At 44.2% G+C, this 23,221-nt stretch overlaps 1 protein-coding gene across 2 annotated transcripts in view; it reads right to left on the minus strand.

The window, feature by feature from the left end:
• Window positions 1-773: 773 nt before the first annotated feature.
• LOC126187589 (protein cab-1) overlaps window positions 774-23,221 on the minus strand; it is a 1,183,411-nt gene continuing 1,160,963 nt past the window's right edge. For both annotated transcript variants that reach the window (XM_049928771.1, XM_049928770.1), the window contains exon 8: window positions 774-3,312. In XM_049928771.1, coding sequence (XP_049784728.1) covers window positions 3,163-3,312 — 150 coding nt within the window. In that variant the 3' untranslated portion in view covers window positions 774-3,162. The remainder of the gene's footprint in view (window positions 3,313-23,221) is intronic.

Raw genomic sequence — 23,221 nt, forward strand, 5'->3', positions numbered from 1 at the left:
GAAATTGTTTTTGTTATTCTAGTGCAGCTCAATTAGTTGAAGTGTTATCCCTCAGTCTGTTTCTCCAAGGAGCTGTGTAAACTGCTGGATCATTATTGGGCCCTAAAAAAGTAACAGCAAGTTTAAACAACTTTCTAGATAAGGCGAGAAGCAAAGTACTTGCCTCTATCTCTTGCTACCTGCCTCGGTATCACACCACTTACAGGGGTCAAGAGTGAAAACATGAAATTAAGTAGCAGATGTTGACCTATAGAGGTACCGCCACACCAAAGTCTTCTGCATATAAACTTAAGAAAACGAAAAAGTAACGTTTCTAACTTAACAGTCAAATATTTTTGGTTGTAATAGAGGAGTCCACAGAAAAAACGCATCTACAATGAGTGGAATATGATGACGAACTATAATGCACATAACGCCAAGTATTTTTCGGTATTTTCAATTTTTGGTTTTTCATTTTAAAAACGGCTATTAGATACTGATTACATGTATGTCCTATTAAGGATTAAAATAACTTGCATTAAAAGTGTGTATTTTAATTATATTATCTGATCATGACTCACAAAATGTGTGGATACTGACATTCAACATGTAATTAAAATTAGCATAAGTTGCAAGAAATAAATAATCTGTAATAATTTTGTAAATAACCTGTCTAGAACTGAGATGCAAATCTCTGTGCACTCAAACAAAGCAGCAACAGTTTGTCGCTATCCTACAATTTTTAGGGGTCTATAGTCCATGAGGATGTAACACAAATCAACATATTAAACAAATATTTGGTAAAACTTTATTAAATTCGTCTCAGAACAAATGTACCACATTCGCAAGTAACACATTATTCCTATAGAACTGTTAAATTATTGTATAGTACAATATATTTATACATCTGCATAAATTCTATTCGGTAGGATTACACAAAATAAATCATGTATGTACACGTATATATATAATTTTTTGACAGCGCGAGAACAGTTACTTTTCAGTTAAAATATAATCTTTGTTTAGTTCATTAGTGGATGGACTTCCAACTTGAAAGAAATAAATGCGACTTAGTGGTGCAATGCTCCAGTAACTCGAAACTATATTAAAATGATAAATGTTACGAGCATAAGAGACGAACTTGTCTGTAGGGCTGTAGCTCTCTAGCTCTCATTTACACAGAAAGCTACTCCCCCCCTCCCCCCCCCGCCCTTTCCCACTTCTTCCTTGATATGACTGTATAGCTCTCGTTTGATTACTTTTAACAATGCCTCTGCTTATTACCTCTTTATTCTCAAGATAACTTCATCCATACGTTACAACATTTCGTAAACATGTGCCAATACAAAAGTTAAAAAAAAGAGAAAAAGAAAAAGAGTTTTACTACTATGAACTACTGGATGAAACAAAGTAAATTATTTTACGGTTTCTGCGTAAATTTCTTTCGCTGGAGTCATTCATATGCAGGGTGACTCAGAAGGAAAGGTACATGCTTTTAGGGGTGATACTATTAGTGATTCTGAACAAAAAAATTCAAATGAAGGTACGCCCTTTTATTAACCGTATCCGACATACAGCAGTTTGAAAACCACGGTCGTCAGTCGCATGTCCTTCACCAGCACTCACATGCGAATACAACCGAAGCTACGTAGGCCTTGTGTCTTTACTGACTGTTTCAGTGCTGTATTATTGACGACCAACATATCAGTCCAGTTGTTTTCGATAATCTTCTTAGTGGGGTACGGTATCTTGATTTACTTCAAAATGTGTTACCAACCCTCCATTCTTGGAGGATATTCCTTAAGCACGCTGGAGCTCCTAGACATTTCATAAGGCAACTGACATCCTGGGTGTTGGATCGATCACAGATAGGTCGATCGATCTTGGACATCGAGGTCTCCTGACTTAGACCATTGGATCACTCTTTGTTGTGTTAGTTTAAGAGCGAAGTATACAAGCACAGAGTGGACTCAAAAGAGAAACTTCTCACTCGTATTTTACATTTGCATGTTCATGTAAGGGGTCGTACGAATGAGATCAAATTAGTAACACGGCAGCTGTGTACAAGAGCTGCAAAAGGCATTGCAGTTGATGGTGGACTTTTCAGACATCTTTTGTGAGGAAATGTACACAATTAAACAAAACATTGGATCAGGTTCACAATACTTCATTGGATATCACCTGCATTTGTCCTGTTCCCCATTGTTTTTGTTAGTTTACTAGGACACTGTTAAGAGCAGGACATATGTTCATATGACTGTTTTTGTTCAGAATCACTAATGCTATCCACCCCTCGAAAAGTGTACCTTTCCTCCTGACTCGCCCTGCGTATGATATAGTTGCTCCCGCCTTCATTAGGCTTCGAAACGGCAATCGAGCACTTATATTTCATGTTGGTCACTGTAACTTTATACAAAGATTCCTAACTTTATACAAATAACAAGGTAAATTCGCAATCTTGTTATTACAGTTCTCATGGTATCAATAACTTTACATAGCTCCAGGATTGTTTTACAAGCGCTACATATGGCTGTAGGCCTTTCTATGAATATTCTCGAACATTTGAAGTTCGTTCCCTATTCTCATTTGGCTTGATAGACCTTTTCTGAAATGGGGCCGTAAATTGAAAGGGCCTCGATAAAATTTATGCAGGAAGCGTGAAATAATTCGAGATACACCTAGTGAACAACCACGAATACAACAGGGACCTGTCTAATAAAGGGTGATTAACAGTGGGGTACATATACGAGGAATCTGCGGTTTCACGCGGTCTACTGTTTGTGGTGCGACTAGACGTACATGCCAACGTATACGATATTATTACAAGCAGCAATGTCGATAGTTCTCTGCATTATCGATAATTCGGCAAATTCGGGATTAATATTTACGGTAAATTCCACCCAGAAACAAATTAAACTACATATAATAGTACTGTATTATGGAAAAGGCTACACTTTCCACCGCTCTGCAGGCTGCAGGATACGAAAAGTAGCAATGCTGCAAGTTACGTCACATTCCAACTGTAGCGTACGGTAAGGGTGGCGGCGTGCAGCGGTTGAGCGAGGTGACGCGAGGGACTGCTGGGGTGAGAGAGGCGCGTGGCCAGCGTAGTGATGACAAATGTTAAGGAATGCGGTTGCGCCGGCAGAGCAGTGGCAAGTGCAGCGCGTCTCGTCGGCACACTTATGGCTGCTTCTTCTGCTGCGGGGGCGGGTCTTGGGGCTGATCGGTGGGGGCGGCGGGGGCAGCGGGGGCGGAGGCGGCTTTGGGGGCGGGTGTGGCGGGGGTCGGCTCGTCCTGGAACAGCGGGTTCTTCACCTCCATCTCGCCGGTCTGCAACACGGGAAACAACTCCATAAGAATAAACAACACTTCCATAGAGATACGAGTGTCATCTCAAAAGTCATGGTAACCACGGTATATCTTGCGATAATGCGACAGCATTGGAATTCCACGTCGTTCATTGAACTAAAATGGCAGTGTGTGTCTGAATGACAACGTAAAGTATGGTGCTAGAGCAGGAGGCCACGGCAAAAGTTGAAATGAAACGCACGCATTGGAACTCTGCGTAAATTTATTGTGCGCGAGCACAGTTGGAACAAAAATGAATAAAATTAAACTATTGTCCTTGAAAAGAGTTCAAGTAGCTCTAAGCACTATGGGACTTAACGTCTGAGGTCATGAGTCCGCTAGACTTAGAACTACTTAAACCTAACTAACCTAAGGACATAACACACATCCATGCCCAAGGCAGGATTCGAACCTGCGACCGTAGCAGTAGCGCGGTTCCGGACTTAAGTGCCTAGAATTGCTCGGCCACAGCGGCCGGTTCTTGAAAACAGTCCCTCAGTGCATCGACACAGCATTGCCGTTGCCACTGACATCCATGTATGCCACTTGTCGCTGAAAGACCGTGACGATATCCGCCTCTTTGGAAAGCGCCTCCCACGCAGTGGTTTCTTCAGTTGTAACATGAGGTCGAAATCGCATGTACTGAAGTCTGGTTATTAGGGTGGTTTGGCGAGGATTTCCCAGTCCCATGACTGTACACAATTATTGAGGACGCCTGCCGTGTGGGCTGTACTGTTATTATGGAGTATGATTGCATTATCCAGCAGTGGCGAAAGTTTTCGTCGAAGTGTACATCGCAGCTGGTTCAGCAGAAAGTTGTGACAGTATTGGGCATTGACAAAATCAAGTGGCTCTGAGAACTATGGGACTTAACATCTGAGGTCATCAGTCCCCTAGAACTTAGTACTACTTAAACCTAACTAACCTAAGGACACCACACACATCCATGCCCGAGGCAGGATTCGAACCTGCGATCGTAACAGTCGCGCAGTTCCAGACGGAAGCGCCTAGAACCGCTCGGCCACAGCGGCCGTCGGGCATTGACAGCGTGACCGTTCCTAACAGGGTGACACTTCAGAATATCGTGGCTGTCATACGCTAGAATGAACGTGACCTTCCTGGGTAATGCTTGACAAGTAAGTGTCCCTCTTTATAAGTATGGAGGTGTGATTACACATGTCAATCACATCGCGATTACGGGCAGCATGGGGTTCACGCCTGAGCCTCAGGACGTGCGCTAGCAGTGCATGTCGGGTGTTTCAAGCGTCAACTTCGCGTCTCAATATCTCGGGATGTAATGGGAATATTGCGATGCAATCAACGCCATTGTGTATGTGCTTTGTCATGCTACGGATTCCTGAAGAAAAAAAATATAGGAGGTCCATTTAAAAAAACATAAGTTTGTGTTAAAAAACACATATGCTTTCGTTTTAGAATGTTTCCAAATATGTACATTCATGGGCCCCAACCCTACATTGATACCGGTGAAAGTCGTTTTCCAAAAGCTGTTATTGTTCCAGAGATATTTTGGGTGGACAAGATAGCTGGGACACCCTGTATACCGTAGTTGGCATAACTTATGGAATGAAACCTCGTATGTGCGGTAGCAAGGAACTTAGGATCATAATACTTTCATAAACACATTAAAATTTTCTAATATAGAGCTATTAGCCTCATGAAATAAAACTGCGAGTAAATTTCAACTACTCCTAGGTACCACCAGACCATATCAATGCACTATACTTGCTTCCATAGCAGGTGATGCTGAAAAAGCGCGTGCACTGAGAGAGGGACTAGTTAAATCTAAACCAGTACTGCCCAGAGTGCTGAGGAGCACACAGCTGGATTTATTGTTGTTTACAGGATCGCTTCTACGGAGACTTTTCTCATTACAATGGCGGCAGGTAGTGTCAGGCGTTCTCCAAGGCTCAGTATTAGGTCCTATACTCTTCTCTCTGTATGTCAATGATGTGTCATCGGTTCTGACCTATTGCAAATATCATATGTATGCTGATGACCTTCAGTTGTATCTAAGTGCGAAACCATGCAATCTTAAGAAAGCTATAGAAAATTTCAATCTGACCTCGATGCACTATCAAAATGGGCACAGGACATAGGACTAAAACTAAACCCATCTAAAACCCAAGCGGTACTTGTTGGTCACTCTAAGCTCAACCCAAAACATCGGGAATCCGTACCATCTCTTATCCTAAATGGAACAAATATTAACTTCTCTCCCACAGCAAAGAGTTTTGGAGTAATAATAGACGAAAATCTAAATTCGACAGAGCACGTAACTGCAGTGTGCAAAAAAGCATCAGCATCCCTTCATGTCCTACAAAAATATAAAAAACTCTTCCCTTTCGAACTGAAAAAGAAATTAGTACAAACGCTTATACTCCCAATCATTGACTACAGCGATATTATCCTACAAGGCCTCTCTCAGGAAAATTCGCGACGCCTGGAACTGGTCATGAATGCCTGCGTCCGATATATCTGTGACGTTCGACTTTTTGATCACATTTCACCAGCATATGCAAAATTGTCCTGGCTACGTGCAGACAAACGCAGAGATGTCCATACACTCTGTATCAAATGGTTCTGAGCACTATGGGACTTAACAGCGGAGGTCATCAGTCCCCTAGAACTTAGAACTACTTAAACCTAACTAACCTAAGGACATCACACACATCCATGCCCGAGGCAGGATTCGAACCTGCGACCGTAGCGGTCGCGCGGTTCCAGACTGAAGCGCCTAGAACCGCTCGGCCTCTCTGGCCGGCCACTCTGTCTCATCTACTGCCTTATAAATGTACACTGTCCCTCATATCTCTCCTCGTCGTTAAAGCTTATGCCGGAACAACATGACAGAAACACACGTTCCCATCATAATAAAATCCTCTCTGTTCCACTGCATCGCTCAGTCACTTTCTCCAAGTCCTTTACAGTAGCGGGAACCAGACTCTGGAATAACCTCCCTTGTTATGTTAGAGAACTTAAAAACATGTCCGGCTTCAAAAAACAGGTAATGACGTAGCTACTTCAGCAACAGTAATGCCTTCCTCTGTACATGAATGCACTTCACCTCATTACTTCCCTCTTTCCTCCTCCTTCAATCTCCCTTCCCCAAAACTCGCTATTCTAGTAAACATCTGCTTTACACACCAAGATATTAATGTACATCTGCACAAATCTTCATTACTATTGCCAATTCTTCTCATGTTTATCATAATTATTTGATTTTCTTTTTTACTGTTAATATTATTGCTTTTATCATAATTTGTATGTATAGCACCTGTTGTAAAAATATTGCCAGCGTTTACCTTATTAGTTCTTAGTCATTACTCTTTATTCATATTGTCACTAGAGAAATCTAATTTTCTTTAAACTAACTTTAAATCTAATTTTCTTTAAACTATTGTCATGATGTAACTCTGATGTGTGAAATGCTGCATGTGTGGAACACTGGTCCGATGTAAGAGAGGGCCTGGTGGCCCTAATCTGATCAGGTTAAATACATAAATAAATAAAATAAAATAAATAATAATAGCGGGAAGAGCAGATTACAAGGAAACATATGCTTTGTACTCGATGCGAGAATAGCAGGAGCACTAGGACGCAGGAACAACATAGGACGCATCTATATATTCTTTCTTAGGGTGAACGGAAAGACTTCAAATTAAATAAATTCTACTCTTGTGGAGGGTGATCCATTCACTTACAGGAAATGGGCCTTACACCACGTATCTGTACGGAACAGGAAGACGACTCAAAGGTAACTTGAGAAACTGGAACGATTGACAATATATATTTGTTTTGTAAATAAAAACGCCTTTTTTGCTGCACCATGTTTTGTTTTACCAGACGTGTTTCGCCCTTTTTCACTTTAAGGCATCATTAGTGGGATGGGTCTTCTTGTTTTTCGTTGGCATTGGCGTTTCCTCTCATCTGGCCACATGAAAGTCGCACTACCGCTCTATTTACGCAACATGAGCATGTTTCTTGTGTTTCGACATTTTTCTTCTCACTTTTCATTCTGTTTGCACTTATTGTTTTGATGCATTATCATTCTTTTGTCACTAGTTTAGACGTAACTACTTTGAGTTCACTGTCCTACACACAGTATCTGTAACACAGCGAACTGAGAGTAGTTATGTATATGTCTACACTAGTGACAGAGGACTGATAATGCATCAAACAACAAATACAAACAAAATGAAAAATGCGAAGAAAACTGTAGAAAGACAATAAACACTCCTATGTTGCGTAAACAGAGCGATAGCGCGACATCCGTATGACCAGATGAGAGGAAACACCGATGCCAACGAAAAACAGGAAGAACCATCCCACTGATGATCCCTTGAAGTGAAAAAAGACGAAACGCTTCTGGGAAAATAAAACACAATGCAGCAAGAGAAGACGTTTTTATTCACAAAACAAATATTTCTGTGTTTGCTGCAGAGGATGGCCATGCAAAGAAACTCGACTGACAATATTTTTCAGGATCGTATTCGTTTTAGAGACGTCAAATCCGAAAGAAGTGAAATAGGGGATGAAACAGTACACAAGATCATAAGGTACGAATCAAAGTGGTACAAGATAAACGAAATAGCTGAAAATATATCCAAGGAGCGGGCACTTCAGTTTTATCTTTAAATAAAAGAGAAGAGTAGCACTGAGTCGCTGTAACGAGTCGATTATAGATATAAATGAAAGTGAAGGTCGTGACACAGACATGCTTTAAAATGCATGGCCTGGAATGATAAGCATGGGGGGTGGGGTGGGGGGGGGTGGGGAGGAGGGTGTGAGTAGTTTTTACAGCTTGTGTGGGTCCTGGGGCGCCGCCCACAGAATATTGCGTAATAAAAGAAATCTAGACACTCCCCGTTGTTGCAGCGTATATCCTTACAGGATAGGGACATAGTGGCAGATCAGTGGGTAGTTTTAGGGAAATATGGAAGTCATCAGAGTTGAACTATTCAGCCTGTTCAAAATATTCCGGATTGCAGAAACATTATGCTAGTACCAAAGACTGAAACCAGCTGGTATTTATTGTTCAACAAAATTCGGTTAAAGAAGGTCTAAGACCCTAGTTAGTATAAGTACACAGTTAGTATGCAGATAAATTTAGTTATTATATAGTGTTATCTAACTAATGAATTAGCTGCAAATTATCTCTTCCAAAGGGCTGCCAAATGAAATCAAAGAGTAATAGTTATTATACATAATAAAAAACTGAAGGGTGGATTTATTTCTAATTAGCATGTCTGTATATATGCACTTTATAAATAAATACATAAAGGTCTGAAACGAAAAGCATACAACACACTTCTCACAGTTGAGCGTTCACCCGCTTTGAAGTAGAAATTTAGCATTTTCTGTACATCGACAACATTTATTTTGGAGAATCGGAGAGTTTTTAGTAAGAAGCATCGACCTAGTACTGATCGAATGCATACAATAAAATTTTTACCTGAGAGCAGTGGACTCACAAGAAGTTTACGACTTAAGACCTCACTCAAATTTTCCGGTTAGTAGGTTAAAGGTTAACAAACGATAATAGAAGTAAAAGATCAGAAGGGCATACTTTGTTATTCAGAAAATAACGTAATAAATGTAAAGTAAAATGGTACGATGGTTTCGAAAATATCATTTTATGTTCTTCACTCATTCTAGTCCAACTTCACAGCAACAACAATGGACTGATTCAGACAAAATTTAAATGTATATAAATCATTAGTGTGGTTGTTTCTGTACACCTAATGTTAATATAAGCTTGCAATGTTTCTCGTATACCTTTTTCTTTATTTATGGATATCTTTACAACTGCCACTTTAACGTTTCAATGGTTACCTAACCTACTCTACAAACAGGTTTCCTGCGACATCGTTTCGATTCAGTCCAACGGCCTTGCCGAAGTTGTAACACCGGTTTCCGTCAGATCACTGAACTTAAGCGCTGTCGGGATGAGCTAGCACTTGGATGGGTGACCATCTGGTCTGCCGAAGGCTTTTGGCAAGCGAGGAGCACTCAGCCCTTGTGAGGAAAACTGAGGAGCTACTTGATTCAGAAGGAGCTGTTCCGGTCTCGTAAACTGACATACGGCCGAGAGAGCGATGTGGTGACCTCATGCTCCTCCATATCCGCATCCAGTGACGCCTGTGGTCTAAGGATGACACGGCGGCCGGTCGGTACCGTAGGGCCTTCATGGCCTCTTCAGGTTGAAGTTTTTTTTTTTTTTTATCGTTTCTTCTCCCAGATGACAGAGAAAGAGCCATAGGTTTTCGTTCTGTTCTGTCATGTTTAACTGATTTTTACTATTATCTCTGCCGCCTGTCAGTATTAGTCACTACGGAACAACTGTGACTACAACTACATTTATTACTAGTAAAATAAGAACTGTTAAGGGATGCTTCAAAAAGATTCATCCGATCTCGCAATACTATATCCAGATACGTTCGCAGAAATATGGATGAGTATGAGTATTGCATCTTTTTCTGGCGTACATCCGGAAGATTTTTCATCCTTGTTCCAATATTTCGCTGACAACATTTCAGCCATTCTCAAGGTGAGTCACTTCCACGCTCGAGAAGCGACAGAATATTCGATATGGTGGTGGGGGCACGTTGAACATTTGTGAAATGTAAAAGAAATCATTGATTATAAATGTATTTGTAATAAGTACTCCAAGGTTGGATGTGAATGCATGTAAAACATAAACTTGTGAAATTGGATGCTTCTCACGAAAATAAAATTTTGTATCGCTATGCGCAAGGTTGGAGACTATGGGTCAAGCTGCTGGAAAACCATTCTGGAGTGTAATTAGCAGTCTTCGAAAGGGAGGTAAGAAGGAAATGACAAGTATTTTGGACAGGTCAGGAAAACTGCTGGTGAATGCTGTGGATGCCTTGGGCAGATGGAGGGAATATTTTGAAGAGTTGCTCAATGTAGGTGAAAATGCGATCAGTAATGTTTTAGATTTCGAGGTAGAATGGGATAGTAATGATGATGGAAATAGGATCACATTTGAGGAAGTGGAAAAAATGGTCAATAGATTGCAGTGCAATAAAGCGGCTGGGGTGGATGAAATTAAGTCGGAACTCATCAAATACAGTGGAATGTCAGGTCTTAAATGGCTACACAGGATAATTGAAATGGCCTGGGAGTCGGGACAGGTTCCATCAGACTGGACAAAAGCAGTAATCACACCAATCTTTAAACATGGGAACAGAAAAGATTGTAACAACTACAGAGGTATCTCTTTAATCAGCGTTGTGGGTAAAATCTTCGCAGGTATTGTTGAAAGGAAAGTGCGAGTATTAGTTGAGGACCAATTGGATGAAAATCAGTGTGGGTTTAGGCCTCTTAGAGGTTGTCAGGACCAGATCTTTAGCTTACGGCAAATAATGGAGAAGTGTTATGAGTGGAACAGGGAATTGTATCTATGCTTTATAGATCTAGAAAAGGCATATGACCGGGTTCCTAGGAGGAAGTTATTGTCTGTTCTACAAGATTATGGAATAGGAGGCAAACTTTTGCAAGCAATTAAAGGTCTTTACATGGATAGTCAGGCAGCAGTTAGAGTTGACGGTAAATTGAGTTCATGGTTCAGAGTAGTTTCAGGGGTAAGACAAGGCTGCAACCTGTCTCCACTGTTGTTCATATTATTTATGGATCATATGTTGAAGACAATAGACTGGCTGGGTGAGATTAAGATATGTGAACACAAAATAAGCAGTCTTGCATATGCGGATGACTTGGTTGTGATGGCAGATTCGATTGAAAGTTTGCAAAGTAATATTTCAGAGCTAGATCAGAAATGTAAGGACTATGGTATGAAGATTAGCATCTCCAAAACGAAAGTACTGTCGGTGGGAAAGAAATATAAACGGATTGAGTGCCAAATAGGAGGAACAAAGTTAGAACAGGTGGACGGTTTCAAGTACTTAGGATGCATATTCTCACAGGATGGCAACATAGTGAAAGAACTGGAAGCGAGGTGTAGCAAAGCTAATGCAGTGAGCGGTCAGCTACGATCTACTCTCTTCTGCAAGAAGGAAGTCAGTACCAAGACTAAGTTATCTGTGCACCGTTCAATCTTTCGACCAACTTTGTTGTATGGGAGCGAAAGCTGGGTGGATTCAGGCTACCTTATCAACAAGGTTGAGGTTACGGATATGAAAGTAGCTAGGATGATTGCAGGTACTAGTAGATGGGAACAATGGCAGGAGGGTGTCCACAATGAGGAAATCAAAGAAAAACTGGGAATGAACTCTATGGATGTAGCAGTCAGGGCGAACAGGCTTAGATGGTGGGGTCATGTTACACGCGTGGGAGAAGCAAGGCTACCCAAGAGACTCATGGGTTCAGCAGTAGAGGGTAGGAGGAGTCGGGGCAGACCAAGGAGAAGGTACGTGGATTCGGTTAAGAATGATTTTGAAGTAATAGGTTTAACATCAGAAGAGGCACCAATGTTAGCACTGAATAGGGGATCATGGAGGAACTGTATAAGGGGGGCTATGCTCCAGACTGAACGCCGAAAGGCATAATCAGTCTTAAATGATGATGATGATGATGCGCAAGTTAAAAATTACTTCCAGGTTTCTATCTCCATTCAAGTAGAATTTATTGTATTGTGAAAACTAACGAATCTTTCTTAAACAATTAGCAATGCAACTCCACTAAGACTAGAACTATACGATTACTACTGTTAACTTTTATGTTTGACTCTCTGACCCTAAGAGCACAGTTAATTAGGACACTGTCTTATATCAGTACTCTCATTTTTTCTTCAGTGTTGTCCGAGAAAGACATACGTTACTGTTATTAAACTGAATATAATTAATCTGGTTTCTCTGTCTATTTTGTACAAAATCTGCCACGCTGTTGTGTTCAGAAAAGTCTTGCTGCCTCCAAACCGCACGGTGACGGGTCAGAGTGCGTCGCTCGCCTCGACTCTTGCGTACGTTGCGCCTTCACTGTTCCGTCACCGCGCCAACCGGCTGCACAGCTACCGGGCTTGTTTGCGGTTCCGTAGGCTCGTGTGCTGGCCTTTACTGTGGTGTAGAACGTACACAGCGAAACCGCTAACTCATTGCTGTCCAGTCACCCAGAACACGAACTTCTGCGAGTAACAAATTGCTTAGCCTCAGCACGCAACGCCGGCTCATACTAACGAGAGGATATGCCGTCGAATTGTTAAGTGGCAATTACTGGAATCTCAAACGGATGAGCCGCGCTGTCCCGTCACCAGAGCGCAGCACGCCTAGTGAGCTTGTGTTCATGGGAGCGTCCAGCTGCGCATTTACCACAGAGCCTCTTGTGCTGCGTTCGTTGTCGCCGGCGTCAATTTACTTGCTCTTTCGTCACGTTTCAAATAGAAGGGGGAGGGGGCGATCTTTAGTCAAAATGTGGAAAGAGGAAAGAACACTGAAGCTTAAGGGTACATCGACAACGAAATCATTATCGATAAAGATACGTAAGGGCGCTGGACAAAAATTTAATCAGCCCCCGGAGAAATCGAGCTAATACCGCGCAAAATCGCTTCTAGAGTTCATAATGGCCTCAATTCAGCGAGGAAGGGAGTCCACAAGTTTGTTCACGTATACCATATCCTGTTGAAGACATACACTGATGATTATTTCCTACAGAGGTACCAAACTGCAGAAATTGTGGTTGAAACGCTTCAGCCAATGTTCCAAATAGTGCAAAGTACACTACTGGCCATTAAAATTGCTACACCAAGAAGAAATGCAGATGATAAACGGGTATTCATTGGACAAATGTATTATACTAGAACTGACATGTGATTACATTTTCACGCAATTTGGGTGCATAGATCCTGAAAAATCAGTACCCAGAACAACCACCTCTGGCCGTAATAACAGCCTTGATACGCCTGGGCAGTGAGTCAAACGGAGCGTGGATGGCGTGTACAGGTACAGCTGCCCATGCAGCTTCAACAAGATACCACAGTCCATAAAGAGTAGTGACTGGCGTATTGTGACGAGCCATTTGCTCGGCCACCATTGACCAGACGTTTTCAATTGGTGAGAGATCTGAAGAATGTGCTGGCCAGGGCAGCAGTCGAACATTTTCTGTATCCAGGAATGCCCGTATAGGACCTGCAACATGCGGTCGTGCATTATCCTGCTGAAATGTAGGGTTTCTAAGGGATCGAATGAAGGGTAGAGCCACGTGTCGTAAGACATCTAAAATGTAACGCCCACTGTTCAAAGTGCCGTCAATGCGAACAAGAGGTGACCGAGACGTGTAACCAGTGGTACCCCATACCATCACGCCGTGTGATACGCCAGTATGGCGATGACGAATACACGCTTCCAATGTGCGTTCACCGCGATGTCGCCAAACACGGATGCGACTGTCATGATGCTGTAAACAGACCTGGATTCATCCGAAGAAATGACTTTTTGCCATTCGTGCACCCAGGTTCGTCGTTGAGTCCACCATCACAGGCGCTGCTGTCTGTGATGCAGCGTCAAGAGTAACCGCAGCCCTGGTCTCCGAGTTGATAGTCCATGCTGCTGCAAAATTCGTCGAAATGTTCGTGCAGATGGTTGTTGTCTTGCAAACGTCCCCATGTGTTGACTCAGGGATCGAGACGTGGCTGCACGATCCGTTACTGCCATGCGGATAAGATGCCTGTCATCTCGACTGCTAGTGATACGAGGCCGTTAGGATCCAGCACGGCGTTCCGTATTATCCTCCTGAACCCACCGATTCCATATTCTGCTAACAGTTATTGGATCTCGACCATCGCGAGCAGCAATGTCGTGATACGATAAACCTCAATCACGATAGGCTACAATCCGACCTTTATCAAAGTCGGAAACATGATGGTACGCATTTCCCCTGCTTACACGAGGCATCACAACAACGTTTCACCAGGAAACGGCGGTCAACTGCAGTTTGTGTATGAGAAATCGCTTGGAAACTGTCCTCATGTCAGCACGTTGTAGGTATCGCCACCGGCGCCAACCTTGTGTGAATGCTCTGAAAAGCTAATCATTTGCATATCACAGAATCTTCTTCCTGTCGGTTAAATTTCGCGTCTGTAGCACGTCATCTTCGTGATGTAGCAATTTTAATGGCCAGTAGTGTATTTTCTACGGAATTACGATTGGATGATTTAGCCGACCATTCGAGGTGCGACATGTTTTCTCCAAATCAAGAACGTAATCGTGCAGCCTTCTGATCACATCTGTTGTCATCGAGCAAGACGTTAAAGTCCACCACAAACTGATAATCAAGGAGTAGCAGAAGAGCAACGCTTGGCCATCGAGAATGTTGATATAAACATCGTGATTTATGTTCACTGAAACCTGAAAATACCCTCGAAACATCAGAGAACCGCTTCTTGCGTGGACTGCACCTTCACACACTGTGGGTTAAACTCCTCATTGCGGGGCGGTGCATTCATTCGTTACATCACTCGAAAAGAGGCGCAATCGTGACTCTTCGGACCATACTACACGGGACGACTCAGTTATCGTCTATTCCTGTGAACAATGGTATTTTGCTATGTACCTGACTCCAGACATGAAGTGCATGCATTTGGCTTTGCAGTGTCTGCTCAGACACTGGCTGGTTAAGACCTACAATCACTGACAACAGGAATTCCTGTCGGATTTGGAACTGAGTGTCCTTCACAAGGTATGACACTCATCTGCGGGCCTCGTCGGGTTGGACCTTCTAACGATCACTGTTTTATTCCGAGTTACAAGGCTGCGAATGGTACCCCAGTCATTGTAGATACTTTGGACAGTCTGGGTTATTACATCAACAAATGTCTTAGTCATGGGCACGTACTAACACGATAGCTTCATCCTCAAATTCTGTCACGTGTCTACGTCGAACCATCTTACTGTGCTGAACCTATACAACTGGGTGTCACGTACAGATGGCTTCAGTGCCTTGATGTACTCCACCTGTGGAGGTTCACATGACTACCTGGTACCACTGCCACTATCTACAGTGCTCCATAGCGACCAGTCTGATCTTTTTATGTTGTATAATAGTTTGTCCTGTATGCTTACTTACAGGTTTTGTGCAAAATTTCAGGTCTGGTCCGAACGGACAGACAATAGGCAATGATAAAAGAGGGCTGTGTTAGCGCCTCGTCCGGGTAATGTACGAACTAATTTCGAACATTGGCAGGCATGTCGCCCCTATCGGAATCCTGTTGCACTTGTGGCGTTAACGCGATATATTTTGGTGTGTGTAATGACGCTACAAGTTTTGTTAAATACTCTCAATACCTCCACAGCGAACAACAGCCACGGTAAGACACTGGCCCTTATGCAAGGAATTATTCGGCTTAGTGTTGATTGATGGAGTTGTTGGATGTCCCCCTGAGAAACTCTGTCCAGTTGGTGCAGTAGATCGTCATAATTCCGATCTGGCTGGAGGGCCCTGCCCATAATTCACCAATTTTCTCAGTTGGGGGGAGGTCCGGCGACCTGTATGGCCAAGGTATGCCTAGAGGTAGAAAATCCGAAGAAATTCTGGTCGTATGTAAAGTACACAAGAGGCAAGACGCAGTCAATACATTCGCTGCGCAGTGCCGATGGTACTGTTACCGACGACTGTGCCGCTAAAGCGGAGTTATTGAACGCAGTTTTCCGAAATTCCTTCACCAGGGAAGACGAATGCAATATTCCGGAATTTGAAACACGAACAGCTGCTAGCATGAGTTTCAAAGAGGCAGATACTTTAGAGGTAGCGAAGCAACTCAAATCGCTTGATACGGGCAAGTCTTCAGGTCCAGATTGTATACCGACTAGGTTCCTTTCAGATTACGCTGATACAATAGCTCCCTACTTAGCATCATATACAACCGCTCGCTCACCGATAGATCTGTACCTACAGACTGGAAAATTGCGCAGATCGCACCAGTGTTTAAGAAGGGTAGTAGGAGTAAGCCATCGAACTACAGACCTATATCATTGACGTCGGTTTACAGTAGGGTTTTGGAGCATATACTGTATTCAAACATTATGAATCACCTCAAAGGGAACGATCTATTGATACGTAATCAGCATGGTTTCAGAAAACATCGTTCTTGTGCAACGCAGCTAGCTCTTTATTCGCACGAATTAATGGCCGTTATCGTCAGGGGATCTCAAGTTGATTCCGTATTTCCAGATTTCCGGAAAGCTTTTGACACCGTTCCTCATAAGCGACTTCTAATCAAGCTGCGGGCCTATGGGGTATCGTCTCAGTTGTGCGACTGGATTCGTGATTTCCTGTCAGGAAGGTCGCAGTTCGTAGTAATAGACGGCAAATCATCGAGTAAAACTGAAGTTATATCAGGTGTTCCCCAGGGAAGCGTCCTGGGAGCTCTGCTGTTCCTGATCTCTATAAATGGCCTGGGTGACAATCTGAGCAGTTCTCTTAGGTTGTTCGCAGATGATGCTGTAATTTACCATCTAGTAAGGTCATCCGAAGACCAGTATCAGTTGCAAAGCGATTTAGAAAAGATTGCTGTATGGTGTGGCAGGTGGCAGTTGACGCTAAATAACGAAAAGTGTGAGGTGATCCACATGAGTTCCAAAAGAAATCCGTTGGAATTCGATTACTCGATAAATAGTACAATTCTCAAGGCTGTCAATTCAACTAAGTACCTTGGTGTTAAAATTACGAACAACTTCAGTTGGAAAGACCACATAGATAATATTGTGGGTAAGGCGAGCCAAAGGTTGCGTTTCATTGGCAGGACACTTAGAAGATGCAACAAGTCCACTAAAGAGACAGATTACACTACACTCGTTCGTCCTCTGTTAGAATATTGCTGCGCGGTGTGGGATCCTTACCAGGTGGGATTGACAGAGGACATCGAAACGGTGCAATAAAGGGCAGCTCGTTTTGTATTATCACGTAATAGGGGAGAGAGTGTGGCAGATATGATTCGCGAGTTGGGATGGAAGTCATTAAAGCAAAGACGTTTTTCGTCGCGGCGAGATCTACACTCCTGGAAATGGAGAAAAGAACACATTGACACCGGTGTGTCAGACCCACCATACTTGCTCCGGACACTGCGAGAGGGCTGTACAAGCAACGATCACACGCACGGCACAGCGGACACACCAGGAACCGCGGTGTTGGCCGTCGAATGGCGCTAGCTGCGCAGCATTTGTGCACCGCCGCCGTCAGTGTCAGCCAGTTTGCCGTGGCATATGGAGCTCCATCGCAGTCTTTAACACTGGTAACATGCCGCGACAGCGTGGACGTGAACCGTATGTGCAGTTGACGGACTTTGAGCGAGGGCGTATAGTGGGCATGCGGGAGGCCGGGTGGACGTACCGCCGAATTGCTCAACACGTGGGGCGTGAGGTCTCCACAGTACATCGATGTTGTCGCCAGTGGTCGGCGGAAGGTGCACGTGCCCGTCGACCTGGGACCGGACCGCAGCGACGCACGGATGCACGCCAAGACCGTAGGATCCTACGCAGTGCCGTAGGGGACCGCACCGCCACTTCCCAGCAAATTAGGGACACTGTTGCTCCTGGGGTATCGGCGAGGACCATTCGCAACCGTCTCCATGAAGCTGGGCTACGGTCCGGCACACCGTTAGGCCGTCTTCCGCTCACGCCCCAACATCGTGCAGCCCGCCTCCAGTGGTGTCGCGACAGGCGTGAATGGAGGGACGAATGGAGACGTGTCGTCTTCAGCGATGAGAGTCGCTTCTGCCTTGGTGCCAATGATGGTCGTATGCGTGTTTGGCGCCGTGCAGGTGAGCGCCACAATCAGGACTGCATACGACCGAGGCACACAGGGCCAACACCCGGCATCATGGTGTGGGGAGCGATCTCCTACACTGGCCGTACACCACTGGTGATCATCGAGGAGACACTGAATAGTGCACGGTACATCCAAACCGTCATCGAACCCATCGTTCTACCATTCCTAGACCGGCAAGGGAACTTGCTGTTCCAACAGGACAATGCACGTCCGCATGTATCCCGTGCCACCCAACGTGCTCTAGAAGGTGTAAGTCAACTACCCTGGCCAGCAAGATCTCCGGATCTGTCCCCCATTGAGCATGTTTGGGACTGGATGAAGCGTCGTCTCACGCGGTCTGCACGTCCAGCACGAACGCTGGTCCAACTGAGGCGCCAGGTGGAAATGGCATGGCAAGCCGTTCCACAGGACTACATCCAGCATCTCTACGATCGTCTCCATGGGAGAATAGCAGCCTGCATTGCTGCGAAAGGTGGATATACACTGTACTAGTGCCGACATTGTGCATGCTCTGTTGCCTGTGTCTATGTGCCTGTGGTTCTGTCAGTGTGATCATGTGATGTATCTGACCCCAGGAATGTGTCAATAAAGTTTCCCCTTCCTGGGGCAATGAATTCACGGTGTTCTTATTTCAATTTCCAGGAGTGTATTTACGAAATTTCAGTCACCAACTTTCTCTTCCGAATGCGAAAATATTTTGTTGAGCCAAACCTGCATAGGTAGGAATGATCATCAAAATAAATTAAGAGAAATCAGAGCTCGAACGGAAAGGTTTCGGTGTTCGTTTTTCCCGCGCGCTGTTCGGGAGTGGAATGGTAGAAAGATAGTATGATTGTGGTTCGATGAACCCTCTGCGAAGCACTTAAATGTGAATTGCATAGTAATCATGTAGACGTAGATGTAGAGGCGCCTCAGAAAGCAGTGGGATAACAACCTGACTGCTGTCCGCCATACTGGCCGACAACCAGGAGTGATGGGCTGGGGTGCCATGTCATTTGATAGCGTGTCCCCTTCTGTTGTCATCCGCGGAACTCTTAGAGCACTACGGTAGGTCGACTATATTTTATGCCCCGTTTTGTTGTCCATCATCGCAAGCCATTTTGGGCATACATTACAGCAAGATAACGCCCGCCCGCACAGGGCGAGAGTTTCTAATGCTTGTGTTCGTGCTTGTCAAACCCTACCTTGCCCAGTAAGATCGCTGGATCTCTCGGCAGTTAAGAATGTTTAAAGCATTATGGGCAGGGCCCTCCAACCAGCTCGGGCTTTTGAAGCTCTAACGCTTCAGTTGGACAGAATTTAGCATGATATCCCTCAGGAGAACATCCAACAAATGCGTCGAACAATACCAAGCCGAATAATTACTTACGTAAGGGTCATATATGGGTCAACACGTTATCAACCCGCTCAATTTGTGAAGCTTTTTCTCTTGAATAAATCATCCAATTCATCTTAATTTGTAATCATTTTTATGTCTGTACATATACACTACTGGTCATTAAAATTCCTACACCAAGAAGATGATGTGCTATAGACGCGAAATTTAACCGACAGGAAGAAGATGCTGTGATATGCAAATGATTAGCGTTTCAGAGCATTCACACAAGGTTGGCGCCGTTGGCGACACCTACAATGTGCTGACATGAGGCAAGTTTGCAACCGATTTCAAATGGTTCAAATGGCTCTGAGCAATATGGGACTTAACATCTGTGGTCATGAGTACCCTAGAACGTAGAACTACTTAAACCTAACTAACCTAAGGATATCACACACATCTATGCCCGAGGCAGGATTCGAACCTGCGACCGTAGCAGTCGCACGGCTCCTGACTTAGCGCCTAGAACCGCGAGACCACCGCGGCCGGCTGCAACCGATTTCTCATACACAAACAGCAGTTGACCGGCGTTGCCTGGTGAAGCGTTGTTGTGATGCCTCGTGTAAGCAGGAGAAATGCGTACCATCACGTTACCGACTTCGAAAAACGTCGGATTATAGCCTATCGCGATTGCGGTTTATCTTATCGCGACATTGCTGCTCGCGTTGGTCAAGATCCAATGACTGTTCGCAGAATATGGAATCGGTGAGTTCAGGAGGGTAATACGGAACGACGTGCTGGATCCCAACGGCCTCGTATCACTAGCAGTCGAGATGACAGGCATCTTATCCGCATGGCTGTAACGGATCGTGCAGCCACGTCTCGATCCCTGAGTCAACAGATGCGGACGTTTGCAAGAAAACAACCATCTGCGCGAACAGTTCGACGACGTTTGCAGCAGCATGGACTATCAGCTCGAAGACCATGGCTGCGGTTACCCTTGATGCTGTATCACAGACAGGAGCGCCTGCGATGGTGTACTCAACGAAGAACCTGGGTGCACGAATGGCAAAACATCATTTTTTTCGGATGAATCCCGGTTCTGTTTACAGCATTGTGATGGTCGCATCCGTGTTTGGCGACATTGCGGTGAACGGACATTGGAAGCGAGTATTCGTCATCGCCATACTGGCGTATCACCCGGCGTGATGGTATTGGGTGCCGTTGGTTACACGTCTCGGTCACCTCTTGTTCGCATTGACGGCATTTTGAACAGTGGACGTTACATTTCAGATGTCTTACGACCCGTGGCTCTACCCTTCATTCGATCCCTGCGAAACCCTACATTTCAGCAGGATAATGCATGACTGCATGTTGCAGGTCCTGTACGGGCCATTCTGGATACAGAAAATGTTCGACTGCTGCCCTGGCCAGCACATTCTCCAGATCTCTCACCAATTGAAAACGTCTGGTCAATGGTGGCCGAGCAACTGGCTCGTCACAATACGCCAGTCACTACTGTTGATGAACTGTGGTATTCTGTTGAAGCTGTATAGGCAACTGTACCTGTACACGCCATCCAAGCTCTGATTGACTCAATGCTCAGGCGTATCAAGGCCGTTATTATGGCCAGAGGTGGTTGTTCTGGGTACTGATTTCTCAGGATCAATGCACCCAAATTGCGTGAAAATGTAATCACATGTCAGTTCTAGTATAATATATTTATCCAATGAATATCCGTTTATTATCTGCTTTTTTTCTTGGTGTAGCAATTTTAATGGCCAGTAGTGTACATCAAATCTACCGATTTTCGTCCCATTCAGCTAATCCCTCGAGGAGGGCAGTTTTTTGTATCAGAGTGTAGTTGTCATCGACCGACATGCTACACATTTTTGTGAATTACAAGCCATCCGATGAGCCACTTGGTCAACGTGACACTCAGCGCGAGGGTGCCAAAGCGATAGAGAGGGGGGGCAGACGTTCGTTTCCTAGCGCTAGTTATGACTGATAACACAGCGATTGTCGACCGCTTATGACGCGTTGCCTGGCTACGGACCTCGCCCGGACTGCCCGACCTTACACCACGTCCTGCGTTGACCAACGGGGTCGTCGCGATCTACAGACTCCCAGATTTACGCGAACATATTGTTTGTCACCATGAGATCACCTGACTAGACAAATATGGTAAGATTTCTCCCTGTAACTTTTTTACTTCGTGAGACAGCTTCATAACGTTCCAATGCGTTATATTTTGCCACTCTAGTGCGTATCCTAAGGCGAAATCATTGTCTACATAATTTTGTATCTAACTGACGCAATATTAATGCGTGTTTTATACGAAAATCTAAAGTTACTAGCAGCTAATTTTAAGTAGCAGTTTTATGTGACTTTTCCCGGCATAATTCAAACCAGAAGGTCGTTTGTCCTTCGTTCACGAGTGTGTCTGCTGTTCTGGCTGAACTTGCTCCGACTCCTGACGCTAGGACCTGTTTCCTGCATTCTACATTCTACATTTATACTCCGCAAGCCACCCAACGGTGTGTGACGGAGGGCACTTGACGTGCCACTGTCATTACCTCCCTTTCCTGTTCCAGTCGCGTATGGTTCGCGGGGAGAACGACTGCCGGAAAGCCTCCGTGCGCTCTCGAATCTCTCTAATTTCACATTCGTGATCCCCTCGGGAGTTATAAGTAGGGGGAAGCAATATATTCGATACTTCATCCAGAAACGCACCCTCTCGAAACCTGGCGAGCAAGCTACACCGCGATGCAGAGCGCCTCTCTTGCAGAGTCTGCCACTTGAGTTTGCTAAACATCCCTGTAACGATATCACGCTTACCAAATAACCATGTGACGAAACGCGCCGCTCTTCTTTGGATCTTCTCTATCTCCTCCGTCAACCCGATCTGGTACGGATCCCACACTGATGAGCAATACTCAAGTATAGGTCGAACGAGTGTTTTGTAAGCCACCTCCTTTGTTGATGGACTACATTTTCTAAGGACTCTCCCAATGAATCTCAACCTGGTACCCGCCTTACCAACAATTAATTTTACATGATCATTCCACTTCAAATCGTTCCGCACGCATACTCCCAGATATTTTACAGAAGTAACTGCTACCAGTGTTTGTTCCGCTATCATATAATCATACAATAAAGGATCCTTCTTCCTATGTATTCGCAATACATTACCTTTGTCTATGTTAAGGGTCACTTGCCACTCCCTGCACCAAGTGCCTATCCACTGCAGGTCTTCCTGCATTTCGCTACAATTTTCTAATGCTGCAACTTCTCTGTATACTACAGCACCATCCGCGAAAAGCCACAAGGAACTTCCGACACTATCTGCTAGGTCATTCGTGCAGCCGTTTTCCCATTTTCCGCACTTGAAACATGTAGGTCATCATTCTCTCAACAGAGAGGATTTCACAGTCATAAAGTACTAACATTTGCCGTTTTACATATATTCATTTTTCTGAACAAAAAATTAATTGGAGGTTAGGCAGGGTGCCCCAAATACGCCATCTCTGCTGACACGCTGAAGGTATTCATCATTTGTCATCTTGTCGTCGAAGGGTCTTAAGTATTCCACAGCACATCATCAACTGAAGAGGTTGTATTTTGTTGACGGTGTTTACTTCAGATGTCCAGTCCTCTACATTTGGTCCTTAACTACAGGGAAAAACATGCAAGTACCACATTTAGTCCACATGTAAAGGAGAGTGTTGTACGTAGAATATAGTGTATCTAGGAAAACATGATACTTGCTGGTCGGTGTTTCAATGTAATGACTGATTTCAGAATCACATGAAGGAA

This window comes from Schistocerca cancellata, chromosome 5 (genome assembly GCF_023864275.1).
Source record: "Schistocerca cancellata isolate TAMUIC-IGC-003103 chromosome 5, iqSchCanc2.1, whole genome shotgun sequence".
Taxonomy (NCBI): Eukaryota; Metazoa; Arthropoda; class Insecta; order Orthoptera; family Acrididae; genus Schistocerca; species Schistocerca cancellata.